General features: G+C 49.5%; 1 protein-coding gene across 2 annotated transcripts in view; it reads right to left on the bottom strand.

Moving 5' to 3' along the window:
• Window positions 1-25546, bottom strand: part of HUWE1 (HECT, UBA and WWE domain containing E3 ubiquitin protein ligase 1) — a 1655742-nt gene that overhangs the window by 1458980 nt on the left and 171216 nt on the right. For both annotated transcript variants that reach the window (XM_078664564.1, XM_078664565.1), the window contains one exon: window positions 2273-2341. In XM_078664564.1, coding sequence (XP_078520690.1) covers window positions 2273-2341 — 69 coding nt within the window. The remainder of the gene's footprint in view (window positions 1-2272; window positions 2342-25546) is intronic.

The following is a 25546-nucleotide window of genomic DNA, read 5'->3' as shown; positions in this document are numbered from 1 at the left end:
ACAACCAATCATCAATAAGGGTTGTTTGGACTGATACAGAGTGCTCACTAGAATAGTGAACATTATATATCAGGCCAACTTCTCACAGGCTGTAATTGCAATGCATTTTTAATGATATCCAAATGTGCTGAGTACTGTCATTCTAAAGTGTGCGTAAACATGTAGTCTTGCTGCTGCGCTTAGGTGAAGACCCCAGACTGTTAGCCCTTAAGATGTAGAGGTGTATACTTTAGGGTCAGTAGGAGATGCTTGGTCAGGGTCATGTGTCACCAAGGCAGGTGTATCCCTGTTTAATGCTTGTTGAAGTAATGGGAGGGGGACCCCATTGGGATGGTGCCAGTGCGCAGGGCCCTCGCTCCAGGATAGGTTCAACTAATTGCATTGGGGGCAAGATGATGTGCATACATGGGAGTGGTGGTACTAGACCCCACCCCCCCTGCTGAAGGGGTGGAGATGTTATGCAATGTCACAAAGTAATTCCAACAGCTTATGTATATTTGTAAATTGGTGTATAGTATTGAGTGATCTGTGTGTTTAATAAATGTACTCTTACTTTTATAAAGCAAAGTACAGACTGGACAATCAATTATTGAGTGTTATTTTTGCGCACCTGCAAATGGTGATTACTAGCCCACACCACCTCCCTTGAGTAAGCCTCAGACTGCTCTGCAACGCTACCCTCTGAGAGTCAGGCGCTGCCCTAGGGTGTTTGGTTCCCAGTGAAGGACAAATGTGTCATGTTATTTGTGCAGGCCTCACAGATGCTGCCTCGTTTTCCAACAGTAACATTGGCTGGTTTTCAATTGAAATTTCTTCTAAGTGTCGAGTTTTGCAACTTTGAAATATTCCTTAAAAATCGTCCAAACAACGAAAACTAAATGACTCACCTGCTATCAGGGGAGATCCTAGTGATGGACAGGGTCAGACTGATTAGCATATGGCCATGTCTGAACTGGGGTGGCAGAGTGAGCTAAAGAATGATAATGGATTAAACCCCGATCAGTTGACTGGGGGTGAGTGTTTGATTTGCTCAAATGCTCTGTCCATCATCCCCTTTGGTATCACTTTGTGCGCCCTAAGTTGGCAGGGTATGCCCAGACGTGGGTCCCTTGCTCACTTTGTCACTGGATTCAAGGCAGTCTGGCTGATGAGGGTTATGATCCGGAAACCGGCCAGAATGCTTGTTATCCTATGGAGGCTGGGGATACATCGAAGAGGCATCGGTTACAGGTAAGTATCTGCGGCTGAGGGACACGGACCCGGGGGGTTAAGATCAGCACTGGAGGGGCCACCAAAGAGCACAGACTGCACCAGCAGCGGCGACCAGGTGTATGGAGGAGTCGGACGACCCGTTGAAATCAATGGAGATCCTGGGTTAGGGAAAAACTGCTGCTGGCTCGCTTCTGGAGGTCAGCAGAGTGAATCCTAGAACTGGAGAGAACATCCCCTCCTATCTTACAACAGGATAGTGGAGAGATGTCAGGACACCATCCGTTGGGCAGATCAAAGTCAGGGAGCTGCGAGTGCAGGGGTCTCTTTCCACGTAAAGTTCTCACCAGAACCGGTGGGGGGGGACCCTTCAGGTTGAGGCTGCAGGCAAGGGGGAGGTCAGGAGAGTACGTCCAATGCTGGATCCCATGTCAGGTCTGCTAGGAAAATTTCGCTGGGTCGGTGGGCCACCTGGACTCCGGCCGTGGGCAACAGGTGCAGAGTGGTGCAAGTGACACGGAGACGCAAAGATCTGGAGGCTTAGAGCGGGTTTCCGAGCTGGAAAAATCCAGTGTCCACAGGAGACTAGAGTCTTTGATGAAGACAGCCCAGGCCCTCCAGGGTTCGAGTTTGTTGGCTGTGCGCCACGCTTGTTTTTTGAAGCAGGGTCGCTGGGGGCACAGGCCGGTAGGGCAGGGGACAAGTCAGTTATCATATCCACTGCTGCATGGTTCTTTGGTCCTTCTTAGGTCGTTAAATTAGTTTGAGAGGAAAAATTCACAATTTTTGAGAGCGTACACTCTGGAACTGCATCGCAGTCGCAAACAAAAAAAAAAAAAAGAGAACAGGCGTTGAGCCTGGTTGGGAGCTATGTGGTTTGTTGATATCAGATGCCCCTCTGGTGTCAACAAATCCAGGGAGCCTTGCAGAGTAGTGCAAGCGTTAGTTTCTAGATCCAGTTTGGCACCAGGGATTATTTTATAGGTGCAGAACCTGCAGGTAGAAGTATTCATCAGAAAATAAGTACAACCGCCCACCCCCTCCCCACAGGAGAAGTAAATACCTGTTTGTCTTTTGGAATGCTGTACATTTTGGTAAGGGATTCCATGATCTCAGACGGACTTTCTGATATCTAAAACAGAGAACAGGTGTTAAGTAGAAGTGTTGCCAGTGTAACTTAAAACCAGCAGCAGTGAACAGGTACAGCATTGTGTTATTAGAACCAACATAAAGCATAAAACATGCGGCGAGTGCAATAAATTAACAAAATGCAAGTCAGTTAAATGTAGTTAACATGGGCAAAACCAACATATTGAACATCCTGTGAGCTCTCACCAGAATCAGACGGCACTTCTCCGGATTTACATGCCATGATGCAACCTGTAAGGCTGTATGCTACTGACTAGCACCGACTCAAGATTTAACAGACCAGTGCCCTGCAATCTAGAATTTGCAGGAAAGGAAGTAAGGCAGGGACAGTTTGTGCCCAGCAACTCATCTACAGGTCAGCCCCCTAAACCCCCCCAAGCTTCTGATGCTCTTCAAAAACTATGAGCACAACGCTTGATACACTGCGCATGCATCTAATGCCCTTTACTAAAACATCATTGGATTTAAGTAATCTTAAAATCATGAAACTTTGGGACACTCTCAACCACGTGCAACCAATGTACAACTGCCAGATTCCCTTATTTGAAGTTAAATAAATGTATGATATTGCAAATCAGCAGGCCGCAAATCTCTATACCAGTGGTCAAGCAGAGACTGAGTACGTAAACCTTGATCAGTGTAACATTTCCTGACATCTATCTCCCTGCCTGGGACTGAGCAGCAAAAGAATAATCCAAATTCAAGCAAATGCATATTTCGGAATTAGGATGTCAGAATAGGCATCAGCTCCTATATATCCATAGAATTCCTACAAAAAGGTATAAATACATTTGCCACAGGTTCACCAAAAAGCACTTGCTTTCAAAAACTACACATTATGCGTTTTACTTGGTGAGCATAGTCAAGTCATGGTTATGTTTTACACACATGGTAAGACTAAGGAGTATGTTACTTACCCTGTAAGCATCGATACATAGCGTGACACAATGTGACCTTTTTAGTTTAAGGTACACCTATTCGCAACCAAAGGGGACTGTTCTACCAAAGGGCAAGACTAAAACTGCTTCAAGGCGGTCAATCAAAATGGTGTGCTGCATGCAGCAGACACTATCCGTGCAGCTCTCAAATGGTACACACCCGGGAAGGTTTACAGGACAGCACCCTGGATGATAAGTGAAATCACTAGTGCTATGTGCATACATTTCCAGTCGCTGCTTGTTTGGAACATAACTCCTAAAAGGTGCATGAGTTTAGAACCTGCAAAACGGGTGGAGTAGTCCAGAGCATTCCTTAAATACCAGACCAGTGGCAGGAAGGAGGGGAACACAAAGCCATCCTGGCACTGGTAGTAGGTGTGCAGGGCTCAATGTAAAACCGAACGTGCTCTATTAATGATAGTGTGGGCGAACAGCCTTAGGCCTAACACAGAAGTGTAAGACATTTATTGCAAAACAATCACCAATAATGGGAACATGACTCAAGGAGATGCAGACCAATTTTAGAAAAATATTCTTAGCTTTTATTTTAAGTCCAAGGTCGTCACAATAAGGTAAATAAAAATACTTTTCACTTTGAAAAATAAACACTTCAAAACTTTGCAGCACAGTTCAATTTTATTCTATGGAGAAAGCGATATCACGGTTAAACAGCTACGTAAAGTCCTTACATTTCCAAATGAACCACAGGGGCAGCCGGGTGTAGGATGCAAATTACCCTAAAAAAATCCTAATTGAAAAGCTTTTTGCGCCTGATGTCCAAAGAAGCTGTAGGCGTGGCCCCGGAGGTTACAGGAGGGAGCCCATCGACAGCAGAGGTAAGTAGAGATGTAGGGGGTCGTAGGGGCACAGTTGGTTCAGCTCATCATTGCACAGGGGCTTCAGGTGCGACTTTCGATGACAAGTTCCCCAGCACCAAGATGGCTACACTGAAACGAGGTGTTTGGTGCCAAACAACTCCTTGAAATAAGTCCCCACTGATGCCTGTGTGGGATTTATTACAATATGTACTCAGAGGGCACATACGAGGTGCCCCCTGAAAACCTACCGACCCTGGTGTGTTCATTAACTGGCTTTAGGTAACCAGCTTTTAGGAGATTAGGAGGTGTGCCCACCTCTGCCAACTCCACCCGTAAAGTGGGAAGGGCGAGGTTAAGCACATCTTCCAGTGCCCGCCATCTTGAAGATGGGGAGACCCCTCCAATTGCAGCTAGGTCTATGCCCCCTCCCACAGGAGGGGTACAATAATTTGTGAGTAGTGTCCCCCCCCCACCCCCCCCAAGTAAAGTGCCCATTGGCCCTACCTCCTATTCCCCTAAAAAACACAGCTTAGCTTTAGCATTTAGGTGGCTCCCCCAGACCTGAAAACTAGTTACCTGTGACAAGTAGGACGAAGAAGACACCGTGCAGCGAAGTCTGAAGTAGACTATTGACTTGGCCCCAGCCTTACCAGTCTGTCGCCAGCTTCCAAGATCCTGTGAGAAGACTAAGCCTGTCCTGCAGCTAGTGACTTCCAAAAACCTGAGGAAATATGCCTGATCTCTGAAAGAGATCAGAACTCCAGAGAACAGTGCTTCTATCCCAAAGAAAGTAACACAAAGGATAAGGTTGCCCTGCGGATCCACATTTAAAGAGGCACCCCTGCACCAGATGCCCCTGGGTATTGGTGAGCTTAACAGACTGTGCCCCTACGACCCCAGCTAAATCTCTACTTACCTCTGTCGTTGGTCGTCCTCCTGCAACCTCTGGTTCAAAGCCTGCAGCCTGCTTGTTGAAAGCAGAATCTCCAATGCAAAGCATTGGGCGCACAATGCTGAGAGTGCAGACTGCACCCGGCCGCCCCTGTGCCACTGGTTGGGTATGTTTGATGCTGCCTTGTGGCCCACCCTCACCCTCCAGGTGCTTGCTCTAGCCTACAAAGCTCGACCCCTATAACCTATTTACTTACCTGTAAGCAGTGTCTTCAAGCACCCCCAGACTCCATTGAGTTACATGGGCCTGATCTTCAATTTTGATCTCCCCTGTGCCGCTGATGGTGCAGTACCCGTACTTGCCTGAACATTGCCCTCAGCTGACCCTGAAACCCGAAGGCTGGAACTGTAAGTTTGTTACACTCATCCCCACCCCCGCCCCACCTGTGCTTGCTCTAACCTCCAAAGCTTGGCCCCTGCAACCGATTTACCCATCTGCAAGCAGTGTGGCATTGAGCATGCACTCTCCATTGAAACGCATTGGGCCCAACTTCAATTTTGACCACTGCACCGGCCACCCCTGCGCCGCTGGTGAAACAATTTTGGTACTCACCTGACCCTTAACCCATGCTGACCTTTGAGCCAGAAGACTGGAATTGTAAGTTGAGTACTTGTAAGCGCCGGGACACTCCTTTGGAGTAGCTGAGCGCTATACAAGACCAACTTAACATAACATAACAGTACTTAGTTGTGTAACCACAATATTGTTTTCCTTCATAGGATAATATTGAAGTTTTCAGAAGTTTTACTAAGTGTCGACTTTTGAAAATGAAAAGTATATTTAAAAATGTACTTACCTTATTCTAATTTCTAATTTAAAACATTTATAAAGCGCAGCGTGCACCGTACGGTTTCTTGGCGCTAGTGGAGAGTTCGACAACTGAGGCAAAATAAAACCTGTCGTAGAAAAGAGGGGAAATTACACGGAAAAGGCCTGTTTGAAGAGAAACGTTTTTAGATCTTTACGGAAGGAAAGATAATGAGTGGCAGAGCGGAGGTGATCAGGGAGGGAGTTCCAGAACGTGGGGGCTAGGGTAGAGAAGTTAGTTCCACCCCACTTTTTTCGTTTGAAACGTGGGATTTGGAGGAGGGATTTGGAAGAAGAGCGAAGCTCTCTAGTAGGGACATATTAATTTATTAGCGAGGAGATGAAAGCGGGGGCAGTGCCTTGACGGGCCTGGAAGACCATGCAGCCGGTCTTGAACAAGGAACGTTCCTTAACAGGGAGCCAATGAAGCTCCCTGAGGAGGGGTGTGGAATGACAACGTGGGAGACCATAGACCAGCCGGGCCGCCTGGTTCTGGACCATCTGGAGTCTACGCAGGCTGTATGCTGGAATGCCGTTGTAGATGGCATTGGCATAATCCAGCCGCGATATCACCAGTGCGGCCATGATCAACTTGAGTGCCTGTGGGGAAAAGAAACGGGAAACAGTGCGGATGGTTCGGAGGGTGAGGAAACAGGAGACAACAGTGCTGATTTGTGAATGAAGGGTGAGCTGGTTGTTCATTTTAACCCCCAGTGTTTTAACTGTGGTTGAGGGAGTGGGGGAGGGACCAAGAGAGGAGGGCCAGAAGAGGGAGTTCCAGGGACTGGACGAACCACCGGTGAGAACCAACTCGGTTTTGTCCGGGTTCAATTTAAGATGGTTGTGGTTCATCCAGTCCCTGATGAAAGTCATGGTAGACTGAAAGTTAGAGACAGAGAGGAGAGGAGGACAGGTCAAAGATGAGCTGGAGGTCATCGGCATAATTGTACACGGTGACCTCCAGCTGCTGAAGAGCGAAAATAAGGGGAGATATATAAAGGTTGAATAATAAAGGAGAAAGAGAGGAGCCCTGGGGAACACCACAAGTGACAGGAAGTGGAGTGGTCGTAAAGTCTCCTAGCCGGACCGCCTGAGTGCGGTCTCTCAGGAAGGAGGAAAGCCAAATCAGGGCTGAACCCTCAATTCCAGCCGCCTTGACACGGGACAATAAGATGGTGTGGTCCACCGTGTCAAAGGCGGCGGAGAGATCGAGGAGTACCAGCGCCTGATGATTGTTATTGTCCATACCCTTCCTGAGGTTATCCAAGACCGAGACCACAACTGATTCAGTCGAGTGCCTGGGGCGAAAGCCAGCCTGGCGGGAGGCCAATCCCCCATTAGCCTCTACGTGGGCGCTGAAAACCGCAGTGGCATGGCGTTCCAGCACCTTGCCCAGGTAGGGCAGCAGGGAAATGGCGAAGATCTTGGTCTTAAAATAAAATGGCAAGCTTATTTATAAAATTGGAGGGGGGCGGGGCGAGAGTTGGGAGGGTTTTTTTCCCCTTTGTTGTTTTTAGGTCTCGCCTGTCGATGCGCATGCGCATCGAGCTTGCGAGACTATGGGGGCTTAACCACTCTTTAACTAACTTGCAAGGAATCGTGGCGATTCCTTGCAGTGCCCGTGACTTTTAAGCTCAATGCGCATGCGCTTAGAGCTTAAAAGCGCGTGCACATCTCACAGCCTCCCCCAGCTCCGCCCCCTCCTCTCCTGCCCGCCGTGTCGCATTTCTCCTCCCCCCACCCCTTCTCTCTCGTCCAGCCGTCGTGTTTATTTATTGTTTTACCCGCTCCGCCCCCTCCCCTGCCCGCCGTGTCGCATCGTCATGGCAGCTTTGAAAGTAGGGGCAGAAGAGCGCCACTCTCTCTCCCAGCACACCTCCCCCTCCAGCATCCACTCCCCCCTTGTCTCTCTGTGCCCGCCCCCACCACTCCTAATGAGCTGCTTGTTTTCATTTGCAGTACACCATGTGCGCATTTACTTTCATAACGGTGGTTCACCGTTTTAACTTGTTTTAATTTCCCAATCTGACCAAAAGGTTTGCCGATGCCTGACGTGCTACTGCTCCGCCCCCTCCTCTGCCCGCCGTTTCGCATCGTCATGGCAGCTTTGAAAGTAGGGGCAGAAGAGCGCCACTCTCTCCCAGCACACCTCCCCCTCCAGCATCCACTCCCCCCTTGTCTCTCTATGCCCGCCCCCACCACTCCTAATGAGCTGCTGGTTTTCATTTGCAGTACACCATGTGCGCATTTACTTTCATAACGGTGGCTCACCGTTTTAACTTGTTTTAATTTCCCAATCTGACCAAAAGGTTTGCCGATGCCTGACGTGCTACTGACCTCTCCACAGCCATGCCTACCTAATGGAGTACATGCTTGAATATATGTATATAGCCAGGCAAATATAAAGTACAACAAAAAAACATTTGTCGCATTTCTTCTCCCCCCTCCCCTGCCTTCCCTCAGTCTCTTTTTTTTTTTTACCCAAAACATTTGTCGCATTTCTCCTCCCCCCCCCTTCTCTGCCTTCCCTCTGTCCTTCAGTTGCTTCATGCCTTTGCTTGACCTCTTTTCCTTCATTCTTTTCGTAACCTCTACTCCTACTCCGCCTTTCAGCATCCTTTCATCCCCTTCCTCCTCCCCCTCACTTCAGCCCTCCCTTCTCGTGTCCTCTCTTCTAAACACGTCATTCGTCCCTGCCTTCAATATCCTCTCTTCTTTCCCTCATCCGACCCCCTCCATGTCCATATTTAGCCTTGCCCCCTTCGCCCCCTTCCCTCCCTGCCCCTCCCCATCACTGTTGGCCACACCATATAATTGAATTAATTCCGCCATGCTGTTCGCAACGGGCCCACCCCTGCAGCAGGCATTGCTTGAAATCAAAGGCGCTTGGAGGTCTCCACGGGGTTCTCTTTGTTTTCCGCCCAGGCGCTGCTTTGATCCGTGGCTGATTATTATGAGAACCCGGAGGGGCTCCTGGCCCCCAGCGTTAAGGGCTCCTCGCCTGCAATCGGATACTTTTAGAGTCTGCCCTTTAGTTTTCACAACAAAGCAAAGACAACCCTGAAAATGTCCATGAAGTATAAAACATTTAATGTAAATTGTCCGGCAAATTCCCACTGAACACCACCACATCCACCATCACCACCACATCCACCACCACATCCACCACCACATCCACCACCACATCCACCACCACATCCACCACCACATCCACCACCACATCCACCACCACATCCACCACCACATCCACCGCATCCACCACCGCATCCACCACCGCATCCACCACCGCATCCACCACCACATCCACCGCATCCACCACCACCACTGCATCCACCACCACCACCGCATCCACCACATCCACCACCGCATCCACCACCACATCCAACATCACCACCGCATCCACCACCGCATCCACCACCGCATCCACCACCGCATCCACCACCGCATCCACCACCGCATCCACCACCACATCCACCACCACATCCACCACCACATCCACCACCACATCCACCACCACATCCACCACCACATCCACCACCACATCCACCACCACATCCACCACCACATCCACCACCACATCCACCACCACCACATCCACCACCACCACATCCACCACCACCTCCACCACCACCACCCCATCCACCACCCCATCCACCACCACCCCATCCACCACCACCACATCCACCACCACCACATCCACCACCACCACATCCACCACCACCACTGCATCCACCACCACATCCACCGCCACCACATCCACCGCCACCACATCCACCGCCACCACATCCACCGCCACCACATCCACCGCCACCACATCCACCGCCACCACATCCACCGCCACCACCGCATCCACATCCACCATCACCTCCACCATGACATCCACCACCACATCCACCACATCCACCACCACATCCACCGCATCCACCGCCACCACCGCATCCACCACCACCACTGCATCCACCACCACATCCACCGCCACCACATCCACCGCCACCACATCCACCGCCACCACATCCACCGCCACCACCGCATCCACCACATCCACCATCACCTCCACCATGACATCCACCACCACATCCACCACATGCACCACCACCACATCCACCACCACATCCACCGCATCCACCGCCACCACCGCATCCACCACATCCACCATCACCTCCACATCCACCATGACATCCACCACCACATCCACCACATGCACCACCACCACATCCACCACCACATCCACCGCATCCACCACCACCACCGCATCCACCACCACATCCACCACATCCACCATCACCTCCACATCCACCATGACATCCACCGCCACATCCACCACCACCACATCCACCACACCCACCACCACCGCATCCACCACCACATCCACCACCACATCCACCACCACACCCACCACCACCACATCCACCACCAGGTGCAAATGCAATGTTCTTGGATTTTCGTCACAATAAAATACACTGAACATAATCTTCACAAAATTAATTTACAAACGTTTAAGCTATTGCCATTATAAATTACAATAAATGTTATTTAAGTATTAATTATTTACAAAATTAAAAGCCATTGTTATTTGCAATATCAATACATCTAAGTCACGTAAAGACAACACACATTGCATTACAAATGCTATAGGTGTCACATTTGCGAAAGTTCAAACTATTGACATTGTAACTGACAAAGCTATTACTTTTGCTATTTTCAAAACCAACACATAAATAAAAAAAGTGTCATTTACAATACCAATTGTTCAAACTTTCCTAATGCGAGACCTATTGCATTTCCAATGCTTGTTTGTTTTAGCTATCACGGAACGACAAGTTAATTTTACCAGGGATGGATATGCCCTTATGGCACGCGACTACTCGCATCATTGCAGGCTCCCACGCGCATTTGCACACCCCTGACTGACTGCACGTCCTAGACCAAGTACCACCTATCAAGACAGCTAAGACTATGCCTAGGGCGTCTCTCCACCTGTTGTCGTGGAACGTCAATGGCCTTCTGGACCAGCACAAACGCACAGCAGTTTTACGATATGCGCTACGCCTCCACTTAGATATTCTAATGCTTCAGGAAACACCTCCTAGGTAACTGCTGTCCCTTCTTGGTTCGTTACAGGTACGATAGAACATGGCATTCTGGCTTCTCCAGGGGCTCCCTAGGGGCTTCCTCTTGCGACGAACCCTGCCCTTCGCACTGACTCAAGTGATTCATGATACTCAGGAGTCTGACGTTTTGTGGGTCACTGGCTGGGGCCCCCCCTCACTCTTAGGTTTGTGTATGCCCCCCAATGCTTATGTCCACACTTGCGCACACCGCTGCCCTGCTGAATAATATGCCTATAGGTAACAGTTGTTGCGGGTGAGTGTGAGAAGTTGGCCTGATATGCAGTGCTCACTATTCTAGTGATCACTATGTATCAGTCCAAACAACCCTTATTGATGATTGGTTGTAAGTCAACCTTATAGACCAGCTATCCTAGTAGCATGGATACGAGCAGTCTAAGGCTAAGACTCTAGAGGGCGTGTTAAGCCAGCTGTTTTACCATCACATTACCCCTTGAACACCAAGTGAAAGGACACCACACAAGTTGTTATGAAAATAAACAGATATTTATTTATAACAAGACTACCCTGAACTCTTTATGAGTCAGGGAGCTAAGCACACAACAAAACTCTTACGAAAATACTTTAAGTCGCACAATTAACACAAATGCCCGAGGGGCACGAAAAACCATATATTACAAAAGTGGAATGCGAATTACTAGCAGGTAAGTAACTATTCTCATAGACTTTAGAAACGCTAGGCCTACAATACTAAACCCTTAGATTAGAAGCAGGAGGCCTATGGACGTCGTGTGCAGAGTGGGAACTCTCACGCGTAAGGCGGGAAAAAGTCTATGGAGGCTAGCAAAGACAAAGTTACTGTTCTCGGGCGAACCCGACTAGGTGGGTCGAAAACAAGAGTGGATCCGAACACTTAGAGTGTTGGACTATGCTCAAAGTACCGGAGTACTTTGTTTACCTAGCCCAGGGGCTGCGGCTGCATAGGGTTCAAGTTGCGTCGGAAACCCTCGTTGAAGATCCAGGAGCCTGAAGAAAGAAGTTGCTGGCAGGCGACCAGTGAAGAAGTTCGTGGTGATCCAAGTCTGGATCAGGGAAGAAGAAACCTGTAAGCAGAGGGGACCAAGTTCTGAATCACTAGCCAGTGATTTGAGTGGGCACCAGGATGGCACCGGACGAAGTCACCTCAGCCAGGTGAGTGGGCGCTGCTGGGCTCTGCAGTCTCTCGGACCAGGAGGCGTTGTCGGCGACCAGGATGGAGGTGCGAGCTGTCCCACGAAGGTTCTTGCTGTCGACGTCGCTGGACCCAGGATTGGGCAACAAGTCTTGGCAAATGCAAGGCCCACGCGGTGGACCTAAAATGGCGTCTTGAGTGGACCAGGAGGGTCCAGGGTGCTCCTCTTTTGGAGGGGAGCAAGGGCTAGTCTGGAGCAACCAGACCAGCAGTAGTTGTCGTCGTGGAGCGTCGTGAGAGGGCCACTAGCCAACGGGCAAGCGACCTGGACAACGCGGTTGGCAGCAAAGAGCAGAAGGGCCCCACGCAGATCTCGTGGATGCAGGGGGGCTGAACTTCGGTGCTGGAGCTGCTCAGGGTCGGGGCTTCTCTTACCCCAAAGCACTCGGTCGAGGGTCACTCGGTGGTCGTGCTGGACAAGCGTCGTGCAGTTCTGAAGATGGCCGGTCCCTCAAGGTCTCGTCACACCCACGGATCACAGCTGGGCTGATGTAGCTTGAGGTCAGAGGTGCCAGGGAAGCCGGTTCTCGTCGTGCTGGAGCAGTCTTGATCCGAAGGAGAGACTGGCAACAAACCGCGATGCTTGGTTGGTGCCTGCTGCTGCAGGGTGACTACTCCTTAGTCACAAGGGAGAAATTTTGAGAAGAAGTCGAGAGTTCCTTTCGTGGAAAGTAGTTTCAGGATTCAAAGATGATCTGATTTGGAAGGGGGCCAGTTCCTACCTTTATCCTGCAAAAAGGGGCTGGCACGCGACTAAGTCCTGCCCTATGGGTGGGACTAGGAGGGGGTGGTTACACCCCTCTCCTTTGGCGGGCTTTCCCCAGATCAGGGGCTGGAGTGCCCCTGGAACTGGTTCCAGCCGGCCTATGCACAGTGAGCACCGGGGTGCCACTTGCAGTCACCTTCCTCTAAAGCCCTGCCTACCTAGGATACACAAAATCCTGTCTGGGACGGGGCTGGCACCGCCCCTGGCAGGAAACCCTTTGTCCTTGCCTCCTGGGCTGGGAGGACTCCCAGCAGCAGGAGGGCAGACTTGTGTCTCGGTGGCAGCATCCATTTTATGGAGCTAAGGCTCTCCCTAACTTTAACCGGGGTTACAGGTTACATACATGTCGTGTCCCTCTAGAAGGGTGGAATGCTAACCCCGTCGCCAGAATTGGCGAGGGGTTAGTATTCCAATTCGTATGACACCTTACTCGACATGTTTTGATAAAGCGATACCAGAGTTGGCATATAACCGCGAGGATTATAATGCACTTAAGAGTATATTTATTTATTTATTCATTCAAAGTTTTATATAGCGCGAACAAGATCCTTACAGATATCAGAGCGCTTCACAGAGACAGGGGCAAGGGCAACAGGAATGAACAAGATAATGGGAGCAATATATTAGTCACTAAACATAGAGGATAACAATAATGTACAGAAACATATCAAAACCTATCAAAATACAGTCAGGTAAACAAGTAATATAGATCCAACAAAGAGTAGCATATAATGGTCGATAGGACGAGAGTAGGGTAGTAGTGCCCCTCTAGGTAGTAGGATAGTGCCAAAGGGCAGGGTGATCAGAAAAACAGCGCGATGCAGAGACTCCGTTCCAGTCCCTGTAATGTTCAGGAGATCTTGGCCAGAAGGATTCTCTTCACCTCTTTCTTGAAGAGTGCAGTGGAGGAGATAAGCCTCGTTTCCGGAGGGAGCGCATTCCAGATCCTGGGTGCCATTCCTGAGAAGGAGCGCTTGTATGTTTTTTCTTTCCGGAATCTACTAGGTGTCAGAAGTAGATTTTTTGTACTACGATTGGATCTCGACCCTCCTGATATAGACAGCTTTTGCGCGAGGTAGTTGGGTGCTTTGTGGTGCACCGCCGAGTGTGTCATTATTGCAATTTTTAGTTGAATTCTGGCTTCAAAAGGCAGCCATTTTAGAGATTTTAGGTCTGGGGAAATATGCGAATGTTTTCTTGAGCCAGTAATGAGTCTCGCGGCAGCGTTCAGGGAGGCTCTTAGGGGTGCTGTTGTGGATAGCGGGAGTCCGCTGAGGGCCACAATTCCGTAGTCTATGCGAGGGATGACTAAAGCTTGTACAGCAGTTTGGAAGTCTTTGGCAGGGAGGAAGGGTTTGAGTTTCCTCAGTGTGTTGATTTGGAAATTAGCCCCTTTTGTGGCTATGCTAACGTGCTGTTGCATGTTGAGCTTGGCGTCAACTGTGATGCCTAGGGATTTCGCTGAGTCCACGATAGTAGGTTGGACATTGAGTGCTGTTAGGTTATTGAGCCACGTTTGGGTGGTGGAAGTTTTCGCCGGGGGTGAGATGAGTAGGAACTCAGTTTTCAGCGCATTTAGTTTGAGGTGATTAACGGCCAGCCAGGATTGAGTGTTGCTAAGTGTGGAATTCAGTAGTTTGATATCTTCCGGGGATTGTAGCTTTAGGTAAAGTTGTGTGTCATCGGCGTACATATGGAATTGAACATTGGATGCTTGGAGCAAGGTGGCGAGTGGTTCCATGACGAGGTTGAACAGTGTGGGGGAGAGGCAGGATCCTTGTGGGACACCTAGGTCTGCAGGCACTGGTTTAGATAGCACATTGTCGATCTTGAACTTCTGCGACCGGTTATGAAGGAAAGAAGCAAACCATTTGAGAACAGTTCCCGAGAGACCCATTCTAGTGCTTAGCAGCTCCAATAAGTTCTCATGTTTGACCGTGTCAAAAGCTGACGATAGGTCAAGAAGGATGAGGAGACAGGAATCATTGCGGTCAAGGATTTGGATGGCGTCATCAATTATGTGTGTCATAGCTGTTTCCGTGCTATGTTTCGCTCGGAAGCCTGATTGGTGAGTGTTGAGAAGGTCAAATTGGTCAATGTGTTTTGTTAGTTGGAGTTGGACACATTTCTCCAGCAGTTTGGCCAGGGTGGGGATATTGGTGATAGGCCGGTAGTTGTTCAGGTCAGACGGATCAGCTGTGGGTTTCTTGAGTATAGGTGTGACTTGCCCCACCTTGAGGGAGTCTGGGATGAGACCTTGTTGAAGAGAGCTGTTGATGATTTTGGTCCAAAGAGGGAGGAGCAAGGGGGTGAAGTCTTTTACTGCATTAGCAGGTAGGGGGTCTGTGAGGTGATTAGAGGGCTTCAGAGTGCAAAGTAGTTTGTATATATCTTCTTCCGTGTAGCTGTCGAAGTGCAGCCATGATGCATTGTTTTTAGGTTGAATGTTGGACATTCTGGTGTGATTGGGGAATCGGCTTAAATCCATGACGAGGTCATTTCTTATGTTGTCGGTCTTTTGCTTAAAGAAAGCAGAGAAGGCTTCACAGTGTGGGGTGTCGCTTGTTGCTTTGTTTGATTGTAAGGGTTGTGCCTTTGTTTGAGTCTTGATTAGTTCGAACAGTTTCCTTGGCCTGTTTTTTGCTTGGTCCAGTAGACGGCTAAAGAAGTCCGACTTTGTGCGCTTTATTTTCCTGAAATAGTCATTTCTCTTTTTTTTAAGCGTCTTTAGATGCAGTGATGAGGGGTCAGATCTCCAGGTACGCTCTGCCATTCGCATAGTGCGCTTGTCGTCATTGAGTCTGCCATCGTACCAGGGGTTAGAAATTTTGTTGGAGACTCTTCAGTTGCAGTGGAGCGACTTCATTGACTATTAATTTCATAGAGTCAAGGTAGTGGTCGGTCAGTGTTTGGGCATCCGAGACACCTGGAGGGGGGAGGAGGAGATTGTCAAGGTGGGGAGGGAGTGTAGTGGGGTTAAGACTCTTCATGTCCCTTTTCCAGATTTTGGATTTGGTGGGCTGAACCGGGTTAGGTTTGACTTTTTCGTTAATAGAGAAGGTGATAATGTGGTGATCTGACCAGTCACAGGGTTTGATCGCCTCCAGTTTGGTGGAGTCCTCCTTGGCGATGATGAGATCGAGTATTGCGCCTTTGTCGTGTGTTGGTCTATCACATATTTGGGTGAGGTCAAGCGCATTAAGGAAAGTTTTGAGACTGTTAACCTCTGTGTCTTTCTGATCATTCCAGTGGAGGTTAAAGTCACCCAAGTAGATTTGGGTGATCTGCCGACCGGCATTGGAGGTGATCGTGTCCATGAGTTGTTGGGTGAATATGAGGTTGTCGCCAGGCGGGTGATAGATGAGATGTAAAGATGGTATGCGATATCATGGAAACGGCTAAGGGATGGATCCCGAAAGCCGCAAACAGGCTCAGCTCATGCCAGAGCACTATCTCACACGATTCCAAGCACTCTGCCTTCAGGATTGTCAAGGCCTGCCATAGGAGTGACTGATAGGAGATCTGTGTGCCCATTTAGGGTTAGATATAGGTATACTATATCTAAAGCAAAGGGTGATTACACCACCTTGCCCCAGCTGTCGTGCAGCCAGTTGTGTCAGATTTGGATGGCCAGCCAGGGGTGGCATAATACATGCTGCAGCCCCTGGTAGGCCCTGGGTACACCTGTGCCCTGGGTACCTAAGGTACACTGTACAGGGACTGATAAGGTGACTCAGTATCCAATTAGATATGTACCTAAGGTACATGGAATCCATTTTACAGAGAGAGCAGTAGGCCTGGGGCCCTGAATAGCAGGGTCCCAGATCAACTAAGTCAGAAAACCAGCAAAACACCAGGCAAAAAGTTGGGGGCAACCATAGTCAGGGATCTACCTTCCTACAGTGAGTTCAATGCAGTTTCATCCCCAGCCCTTGACGCAGTAGGTCCTCCCTCGGCTTCCCGAATGGCACACGCGAAACAGCTGAAGAAAGGGTCCGAGTCCCTAGGACTCTGCGATGCATGGCGCACATGGCACCTCCACACCACCCAATTTACGCACTTCTGCAGCCCACCACACACAGGCGCGCACAGATGCCATCTTTGTACCTGCACTCAACTGCTCTGGTATTCTAGACGTCTGCATTCTGCCTAGAGTAATTTCCAACCACTCTCCAGTAATCCTTGGCTCTGGGGCTCGCCCCTCCCTCGGCCCGTCAAACATGGAGGATAAACGCATGGTTTCTCCAAGATAAAGAATTTTAAAAAGTGGTTTGAAAGGAACTTCAACAATTCTTCACTACTAACGTTGGCTCCGTAGCCTCTCCGGGTACCTTATGGGAGGCAGGGAAGGAGACCATACGGGGAGTCGCAAAATCAAACAATCAATCATTTGTAAAGCGCACTAAATACCCGCGAGGGGGGGGCTACTGATCGAACAGCCAGGTCTTGAGTATCCTCCTGAAGGTCAGCAGGTCTTCGGTCTGTCGTAGGCTCAGTGGGAGGGTGTTCCAGGTCGCCATGTAATCTCCCGGATTCAGAAGACACAAGATACCTTGAAGCGAGACCATCCGAAAGGAGAGCTTTATGAGATCGGTGTGGAGCTCCCTCAGATCTAAAATAGGGCGTCACTTTTCCTCAGTCTTGCGAATCAGGAAAAATCTGGAATAGAACCCTTTTCCTCTTTGAGAGAGCGGCACTGGGTCTATCGCCCCCTTGTTGAGTAGTTGACGAGCTTCGAGACGGAGAAGATGCAGGTGTTTTGATTCAGTGGCGCGAGGAGCTCTGGAAGGTGGGAGGATTTGAAATTCTAGTGTATGGCCAAATTGGATGATATTTAGCACCCACCGATCTGTTACGATCTTCCAGCAATCGAGAAAATATTTTATCCTGCCCCCCCACTGATGTTACAAGGGGTGAAGGCAGTAGGCAGAGCCGGGAAGCCGCTATTGACGTTTAGAGGCATCTCTCCTCTGACGTCCTAGTTTGCCTCTTAAAACTGGCGAGAGAAAGACGCCGAATGATTCTGGCATTGAGACTATTGAGGCTTGAATGATTGAGAGGATTGTGAATAGGATGAATAGCGCTGTTGATAACCTCCCCTATACGTAGAAAAACCTTTTCCTCTTGCACCCCAGAAAGGCACCTTGCGATATCGAGTGCCCAAAAATCTTGCAGTCTCAGCATCTTTCTTAATGTCCTGCAAAGCGTCATCTATATGCTTGCCAAACAGCATATCACCATCGAAAGGCAGATCCAGAATTTTATTCTGCACTTCAGGGCAAAACCATGTAGATCGTAGCCAACCTAGACGCCTCAGGACTGCTAAACCGGCCAAGGCTCGAAAAGCAGTAGTAGCAATATCCATTGCACAATCTATAATCTCGGATGAAGATCGTTCACCCTCCTCTAGGATTTTTCTTGAATCAGCCTTGGAACTCTCCTGAAGTTGATCAATGAAAGGAGATAGATCGCACCACATTTTTTTTTTCTGTAAAGTTTTATATAGCGCGAACTAGACCCGAACCGAATCAGGTATCAGAGTGCTTTACATAGCACAAGTTACGTTTTTTTTACATGAGGACACACTTTCATTTTTAGGCACGGGGAGATTAAGTGATTTGCCCAGAATCACAGGAGGTTTTGGTGTCATTACCGAGACTCTAACCCAGATCCCCAGGTCAGAGGTCGAGCGCCTTAGCAGTTAGGGCAACTCCATCTCCTTGGCGATCATATCGTCCTAAAATTGCAAGTGCGTTAGCGGCTCTAACGAGGAGGCTGGACATAGAGGAAAACCTCTTGCCCACATTGTCCAGGTGCCTGCCCTACTTGTCTGGCGGTGTGGTCTAGGGTGCTGCTGGGTTTTTAGATTTTCTTTGAGCCGCCTGAGAGATAAGTCTGGCTTTGGCTGCCCAGACAGGTAGGACTATCCTCAGGAGCATTATATTTATTTCCCAGACGCGGTAGAACCGGGATAACAGTAGCAGGAGACTGCATAACCTTCTTACCCTCAGTCCAGACGTGTTCTACGATAGGTATGGAACGGATAGACTTCTTATAAGGCTCCTTAAAATCATAGAGGACGCAGTCTGATTGTTCCACTGGAACAGGAAGGCCAAATCTTTTAGACACTCTTTCCATCATATTATAGAAACCCCCTATGTCCACTGGAGGCGAATCCACGGGGTCCGGAGATGGAGAAGCCGGATCTGGGATGATGTAATCGTCCCATTCTGTCAGGATTCGGGAGATGTTCCACATTATGGTCCTCGTCTGATGAATCATCATCATCATGCACTGTGATAACATCATGACTTTCTGCCAAAGGTTCCCCTTCAAGCCTTTGAGATCTTGATGCTGCCGAAGTAGAACGAGGCGGAGGAGGTTGTATGGCTTCAGAGGCTGGAGATGGAAATCTCTTGTAGTCCAAAAACATTAGTTGTAGGTCACTTATCAGTGATGATGGCATAGCCACCATACCTTGTTGAGATGGATCCTGGGGTCTATCATGAAGTAAGAATTGCTCTTGTGGATGATGCTGATCCAAGTAATCATTCGAATCAGAGTCCTGGTACTTCACCTGGAGCGGAGACGGACTATAAGCACCCAGATAGGGACTTTCATCCTCATCGGAATATTCCTCCTCCAAAAACACTTAAAGGAGCTAAAACCAAGACTAGACAAAATTATTCTGTCTTTAAGACGCTTAAGCTACCGCTTGGCTAGCCCCTCAGTAGAACCGATGCCGACAGTACTTAGAGGGAAAACTCATTCCCTCCATTATGTATGGCCACATTGCCTACCCCGGTGCACTCGAGAAAATGGTCAACACGGCCCAGGCAAAAGCATATAAGTTGGTACTACAGGCCCCTAGACAGGCCAGGAATAACAGGCTAAGGCTTGAAATAGGCCTGAAACGACCAGAGTTGGTACTACTGGGGGACCTGATAAAATACTACATCAGAGTACTGAAAGCTCCTGAAAACACCCTAAAGCACGCCTTAAAAACTATATTTGGTGAAGTGGGCTCCCCATGGCACTCTAAGGTGGCACAAGGCATTGTGCTATTGAAAAGCGAGGGTAAGAGTTTGCCCCTTCATGAAATTCCATACTCTGCCTGGGCCCAAGCCGTAAAGCGCCAAGTGCATTCAATTTCGTTCGAGCTTGATCTCTTATCGCTACGGCACAATCTATTAACATTGGCCCTGGATAAGTCTTACATCCCTGTCAAACCCCAACCATATCTGCAAGACGCACTAACAATTCATGCGAGAAAGAAAATCCTGTATCTGCGCCTCCTGGCCCTCATGATCACGGACTTCAACCCAAAATGGGCACGAATGGATGCTGCCATCGCCTGCCGATTATGCAACTACCGCAGAGAGTCTTGGTTACACCTGCTGTGTTGATGTACAAAGTTGGCTAGCGACCGCCATCGCTTGTTGCGCCCGGCCTTACGGAATCTAGGCCATAGAACATGCAGAGAGGCCTCGGACTGGTGCTTCTTAGAAACTACGACCTGTCTATTAGCTGGGGTCGGCAAGTTCACCCACCAAGTCAAAAGGGCTCTCGACCTCCATCAAAAGGCCACCGATTCTAAGGGTCCCTACACTGTGTAAGGAGCACACTGTGTAAGGAGCACCATCTGGAGCCCCAACGATGTCAGCTTATAGTTAACTCAGGGTGTTCCCGTAAAGTAACAAATAGTTTTACCTGTCGGTGTAGTTTTGCAGCTTGAAGATCTTTCTGGATTCACTATGCTGTGCATATTCCGCAATCTGGTGGTTGGGTCCGGAATCGTAGTCTTTTTTCTCTTTTTTTTTGTCGTAGCCCAGGTGGGCGTCGACGTCCCACCATTTGGTGTACCTTCGGGGACGTCGGCGTGCTTCCGGCGGAAGCTACCACCCTTGGGCGCCATCTTCAGATTCTTTTTTCTGTCTTTTTTCTTTTCTGTCTTTGTAGTGAATCCATGGCTGTTTGTTAATCGTTTTTCCAACGTAATTCTTTTCACGTATCCTTTCACGTATCTTTTCTTGTAAGTTACAACTTGCTTTCTTTCTATGTGTTTCCACCTTCTTCTCCGGCCTCATCTTTCTGGCGGAGGCGGGTGGGTCCGCTAGTGAATCCAGAAAGATCTTCAAGCTGCAAAACTACACCGACAGGTAAGAAACTATTCGTTTTGCAGCGTGAATCTTTCTGGATTCACTATGCTGTGCATAGATTTTGTAGCGGTTTTCGTTACTTTTGTGGCGGCTGGGTGGAAGATGAGCGTTGGTTGTTGAATATATGTTGAAGCACCTTCTGTCCTACTTGTGCTTCTTTGTTCATTTGTACATCCACGCAATAGTGCTTAGTGAAAGTGTGCACTGAAGCCCATGTTGCCGCCAGGCATATGTCCTCAATTGGTGTGTTGGCCAGAAAGGCAATTGTTGCTCCTTTCTTCCTGGTGGAGTGGGCCTGTGCCCCTCCTGTTAGCTCCTGTCCAGCTTGTTTGTGGCAGAATTGTATTGTCTGTGCGATCCATCGAGCTATGGTGTTCTTAGTCACTGGTTTGCCCATGTAACTGTTTGCGAAGGATACGAAGAACTGTTTTGTTTTCCTGTGTTCCTTCGTCCTTTCAATGTAGTGCATCACAGCTCTTCTTGCGTCTAGGGTGTGGAGCGACCTCTCAGCGCTTGTAGTGGGGTTTTGGAAGAAGCTAGGAATCTGAATACTCTGATTCATGTGGAACCTTGACACCACCTTTGGCATGAAGTGCGGGTCTGTTCTCATCACGACCCTGTCACTGTGTATCTGGATGTAGGGTTCCTGCAGTGTGAGCCTGCAGTTCGCTCACTCTCCGTAGCGAGGTGATTGCTACCAGAAAGGCCGCCTTCATCGTTAGCATTTGCAGTGATGCTTAGTGGATGGGTTCGAAAGGTGCTTTCATGAGCTCCGTAAGTACCACATTTAGGTTCCAGGCCGGTGGCGGCATTCTCTTTGGTGGCGCTATTCTTTTAGCCCCTTCTAGGAATCTTTTTACGACTTGGGATGTAAAGAAACTTCTCCCTGTTTCTCCTCTTGTGTATGCCACAATCGCTGCCAGGTGCACCCTCAGCGAGGATGAGCTTAGCTTAGCTTTAATTAGGTGCGTGAGGTACCTTAGCACCGTAGATTCCCTGGTCAGTTTTCTATGGAGTTTTTTTCTTGCAACATCATTGAGTGAATCTCTTCCATTTTTCCCCATAGCACTTGCGTGTGCTGGGCCTTCTTACCTCTCGCAGCACCGCAGGGTGCTCTCTAGTAGTTTTAGATGTGCGAACTCTAAGTCCTCAGGAGCCAGGCTGAGAGGTTGAGGCTCTCCGGCTCTGGGTGTAGAACTTGTCTGTTTTCCATAGAGAGTAGGTCTCCTTTTTGAGAACTTGTGGGGTGGCCCCTGCGCCATCTCCATTATCTGAGAAAACCAGGTCTGTCTGGCCCATTGTGGTGCCACTAGGATGAGCGTCATGTTGCTCTTCATGCATTTGTTGAGAACCCTGGGGATCAGTGGTATCGGGGGGAAAAGCGTAGGCAAATGTTTTTGACCAGCTTATCCATAGGGCATTCCCCTGTGACAGGGCCTCTGGTTGTCTGGATGCAAAGTATTGGCATTTTGCATTCCGGCGTGTTGCAAACAGGTCTATTGTTGGCGTGCCCCATTTTATGAATAGTCTGTTTCCTGACTGTTGAGTTCCCACTCGTGGGACGCTGAAGTCTGCCTGCTGAGCCAATCCGCTTCTACATTGTCCTTCCCTGGCAGGTGTATGGCTAGTAGGTCTATTTTCAGTGGTATAGCCCATTTCCAGATTTCCTGTGCCAAGCTTGACAGAGGGAACGATTGAGTTACCCCGTTTGTTTATTTAAAACATTGTTGTGGTGTTGTCGGTTTGTATCAGCACCTTCTGGTTGTACAGGTGTTTCTAAAAAGCCTTGAGGGCTAGCAACACTGTTTTCAGTTCCAGGTAATTGATGTGTCTGACTGCATCTGTAGGGCTCCACAGACCCCTCACTCTGAGCCTGTTCATGTGCGCCCCCCACCCCTTCTGGGATGCGTCTGTGGTGATGGTCACTGTTGGGTCCGGTGGTGTGAGAGGTTTCCCTTCGGTTATTCTCTCCTTGGTCCACCACCTTATCTCTTCCTGCACCCTGTGCGTTACAACCACTAGATCCTCCCAACTTCCTGTAGCTTGTGACCATTGCTGTTGCAGCCACTCCTGGAGTGGTCTCATTTGTAGGCGTACATTGGGGACCAGGTGTATGCATGACGCCGTCATCCCCAAGATCTTGCTCACAGTCCTCACTGTCAGAGCTCGCCCCTTCTGGTAGTGGCGTTTCTCCCTCAGTAGGCTGAGGGTTCTCTTTTCGCTGGGTAGCACCCTGCATTGGACGGTGTCTATCTGAGCTCCCAGGAAGATCTTCACTTGCTCTGGTTCCATCGTGCATTTCCCCCAGTGTATGGAGAAACCCAGGCTTGCCAGCGTTCTCGTCACCTGTTCTGCATGATCTTTGCATGTCCTGTAAGAGCTTGCCTTTATGAGCCAGTCGTCGAGGTAGGGGTACACGTGTATCCCCTTTCTTCTTAGGTGTGCAGCCACTGCCGTGAGGCATTTGGTGAACACCCTTGGTGCGGACTTTAGGCCGAATGCCAGGGTCGTGAATTGGTAGTGATCCTTGTTCACTGTGAATCTTAGCATGTGCTTGTGCTGCCTGTTCATGGGGATGTGCAGGTACGCATCTTTGAGGTCTATGGTGGACAAGAAGTCCCAGGCCTTTATCTGTGGGATGACCTCTTGTAGGCACGTCATTTCGAATTTTTGAGTTTTGACGTATTTGTTTAGGAACCGTAGGTCCAGGATGGGTCTTAGACTTTCGTCCACTTTTGGGACCAGGAAGTAGTTCGAGTACACTCCCTTGTTCCGTTCTTTGAAAGGGACCCGTTCGATGGCCGCTTTGAGGAGTTCTTGAGCTTCCTCTTGCAGTAATTGCAGCTCTCTTCCAGAGTGCTGTCTTTTCTTTGGTTTTCTGTTTGGTGGTCTCTTTTCCAACTCTATGCAGTATCCGAACTGCATAATGTTGAGTATCCACTTGTCTGTTATTTTTTGCCACTCCTGGAGAAAAAATCTCAATCTTCCTCCTAACGGCGTCACATGTTCCTTTGCGTCTTGTCCGTGTAGCCCTCTCCTCTTTGTTTTCCCGTGCTCCTCCCCCGGAGGGTTTGAGTGGGGGAGAACTTTCTTCCGTGTGAAGTCACTTAGAGGGGGGTTGTTCACCGCCTCTCCTTCTCTGGCCCCGTCCATTTCCTCTTGACCGAAAGGACTGGCCCCTGCTCTGGTAGTTCCAGCTTTGCCTCTGCTGGCCCTGGTGGCCTTGGTTGTCACTGTGTTGCCCCTGGTGAAAACTCTGGTGAGAATCTCCTCGCTGGCTTCCACCTCTGCCGTTCGGCCTCCGTGTAGGGGTGCCCCTTCTCATCCCCCTGAACTGCAGGGCCCCCATGGACCTTGCCGTCTCGTTGTCCTTCAGTTGGGGGAGCTTTTCATCAACTGGGGCTCCGAACAGTGTTTCACCGTTATAAGGTGTGTTCAGGATGTTGTTCTGAACCTCAGCCTTGAAGCCTGAGATCCTGAGCCAGGTTTGCCTTCTCTCTGTGATGCCTATAGCCATCAGTCTGCTGGATGTTTCTGCCACATCCAAGGCTGTCTTCAGGCACGAGTTGGCGATGTTTTTCCCCTCTTCCACAAGGTGTGATGCCCTCTCACGGTATTGTTCCGGGAGGTGCTTGAGCAATCGGCCCATCTCATCCCAGTGCTGGTATTGATGTCTATTCAGGAGGGCGTTGGAGTTCGCCATCCGCCAGTGCGTTGCGGCGTTCCTCTCAATTTTCCTGCCAGTTAGATCCATCCTCCTGCTTTCCTTGTCAGGTGGAGGTCCAGACGTTGTTGGGACGTTTGCCCTTTTCCTGGCCGTTGCAGCAATTATTGAATCTGCTGTGACGGATCCCTTGATGTAAGCTGGGTCTTGGGAGGAGAATTTGTACTTCTTCTCCGTCCTCGGCGTTACTGAGCTGCATGTAGCCGGGTCCTTGAAGGCTTCCTTCCCCTGGTCTGTGATACTCTTGAGCATGGGCAAGAACTGGCTTCTTGTCTGTATGGGGAGCAATGTCTCGAGCAGGAAGTCTGCTTTTGGCTTCTCCTTTTCCAGCTTAACTCCATAAGCTGCTGCCGCCTTCCTGACCACCTCATTGTATGCCCCAATGTCATCCGGTGGCGAAGGCCTCGAGGGGTATGTTTCCACAGCCTCCTCCGGGTTTTCGGCCTCGATGTCCTGCCATTCCTGGTCTTGGGCCGTCGAGGAACCTGAGCCGTAGCTTGACTGCTGCTCCCCGTAATCCCCTTGTGTGTAGTAGAGGTCTTCCTCCTCTTCGTGCTCCGATGGTTCCGGTGTTTTTGGCGTCTCGACGTCGAACTCCTCTAGCTCCTGTACCTCAGCGACGATCGGTGCCGGCTTCGAGGGGATCTTGTAACTTCTCATTTTTTCATCGAAGTCTTTCTTTCTCTGAAGGATGTTCTCCATTTAGGCCTCGAGCCTTCTTCTC

Source organism: Lissotriton helveticus, chromosome 10, assembly GCF_964261635.1.
Source record: "Lissotriton helveticus chromosome 10, aLisHel1.1, whole genome shotgun sequence".
Lineage (NCBI taxonomy): Eukaryota > Metazoa > Chordata > Amphibia > Caudata > Salamandridae > Lissotriton > Lissotriton helveticus.
The sequence above is the reverse complement of the archived record's forward strand: the minus strand, read 5'-3'. Positions and strand labels throughout refer to the sequence as shown.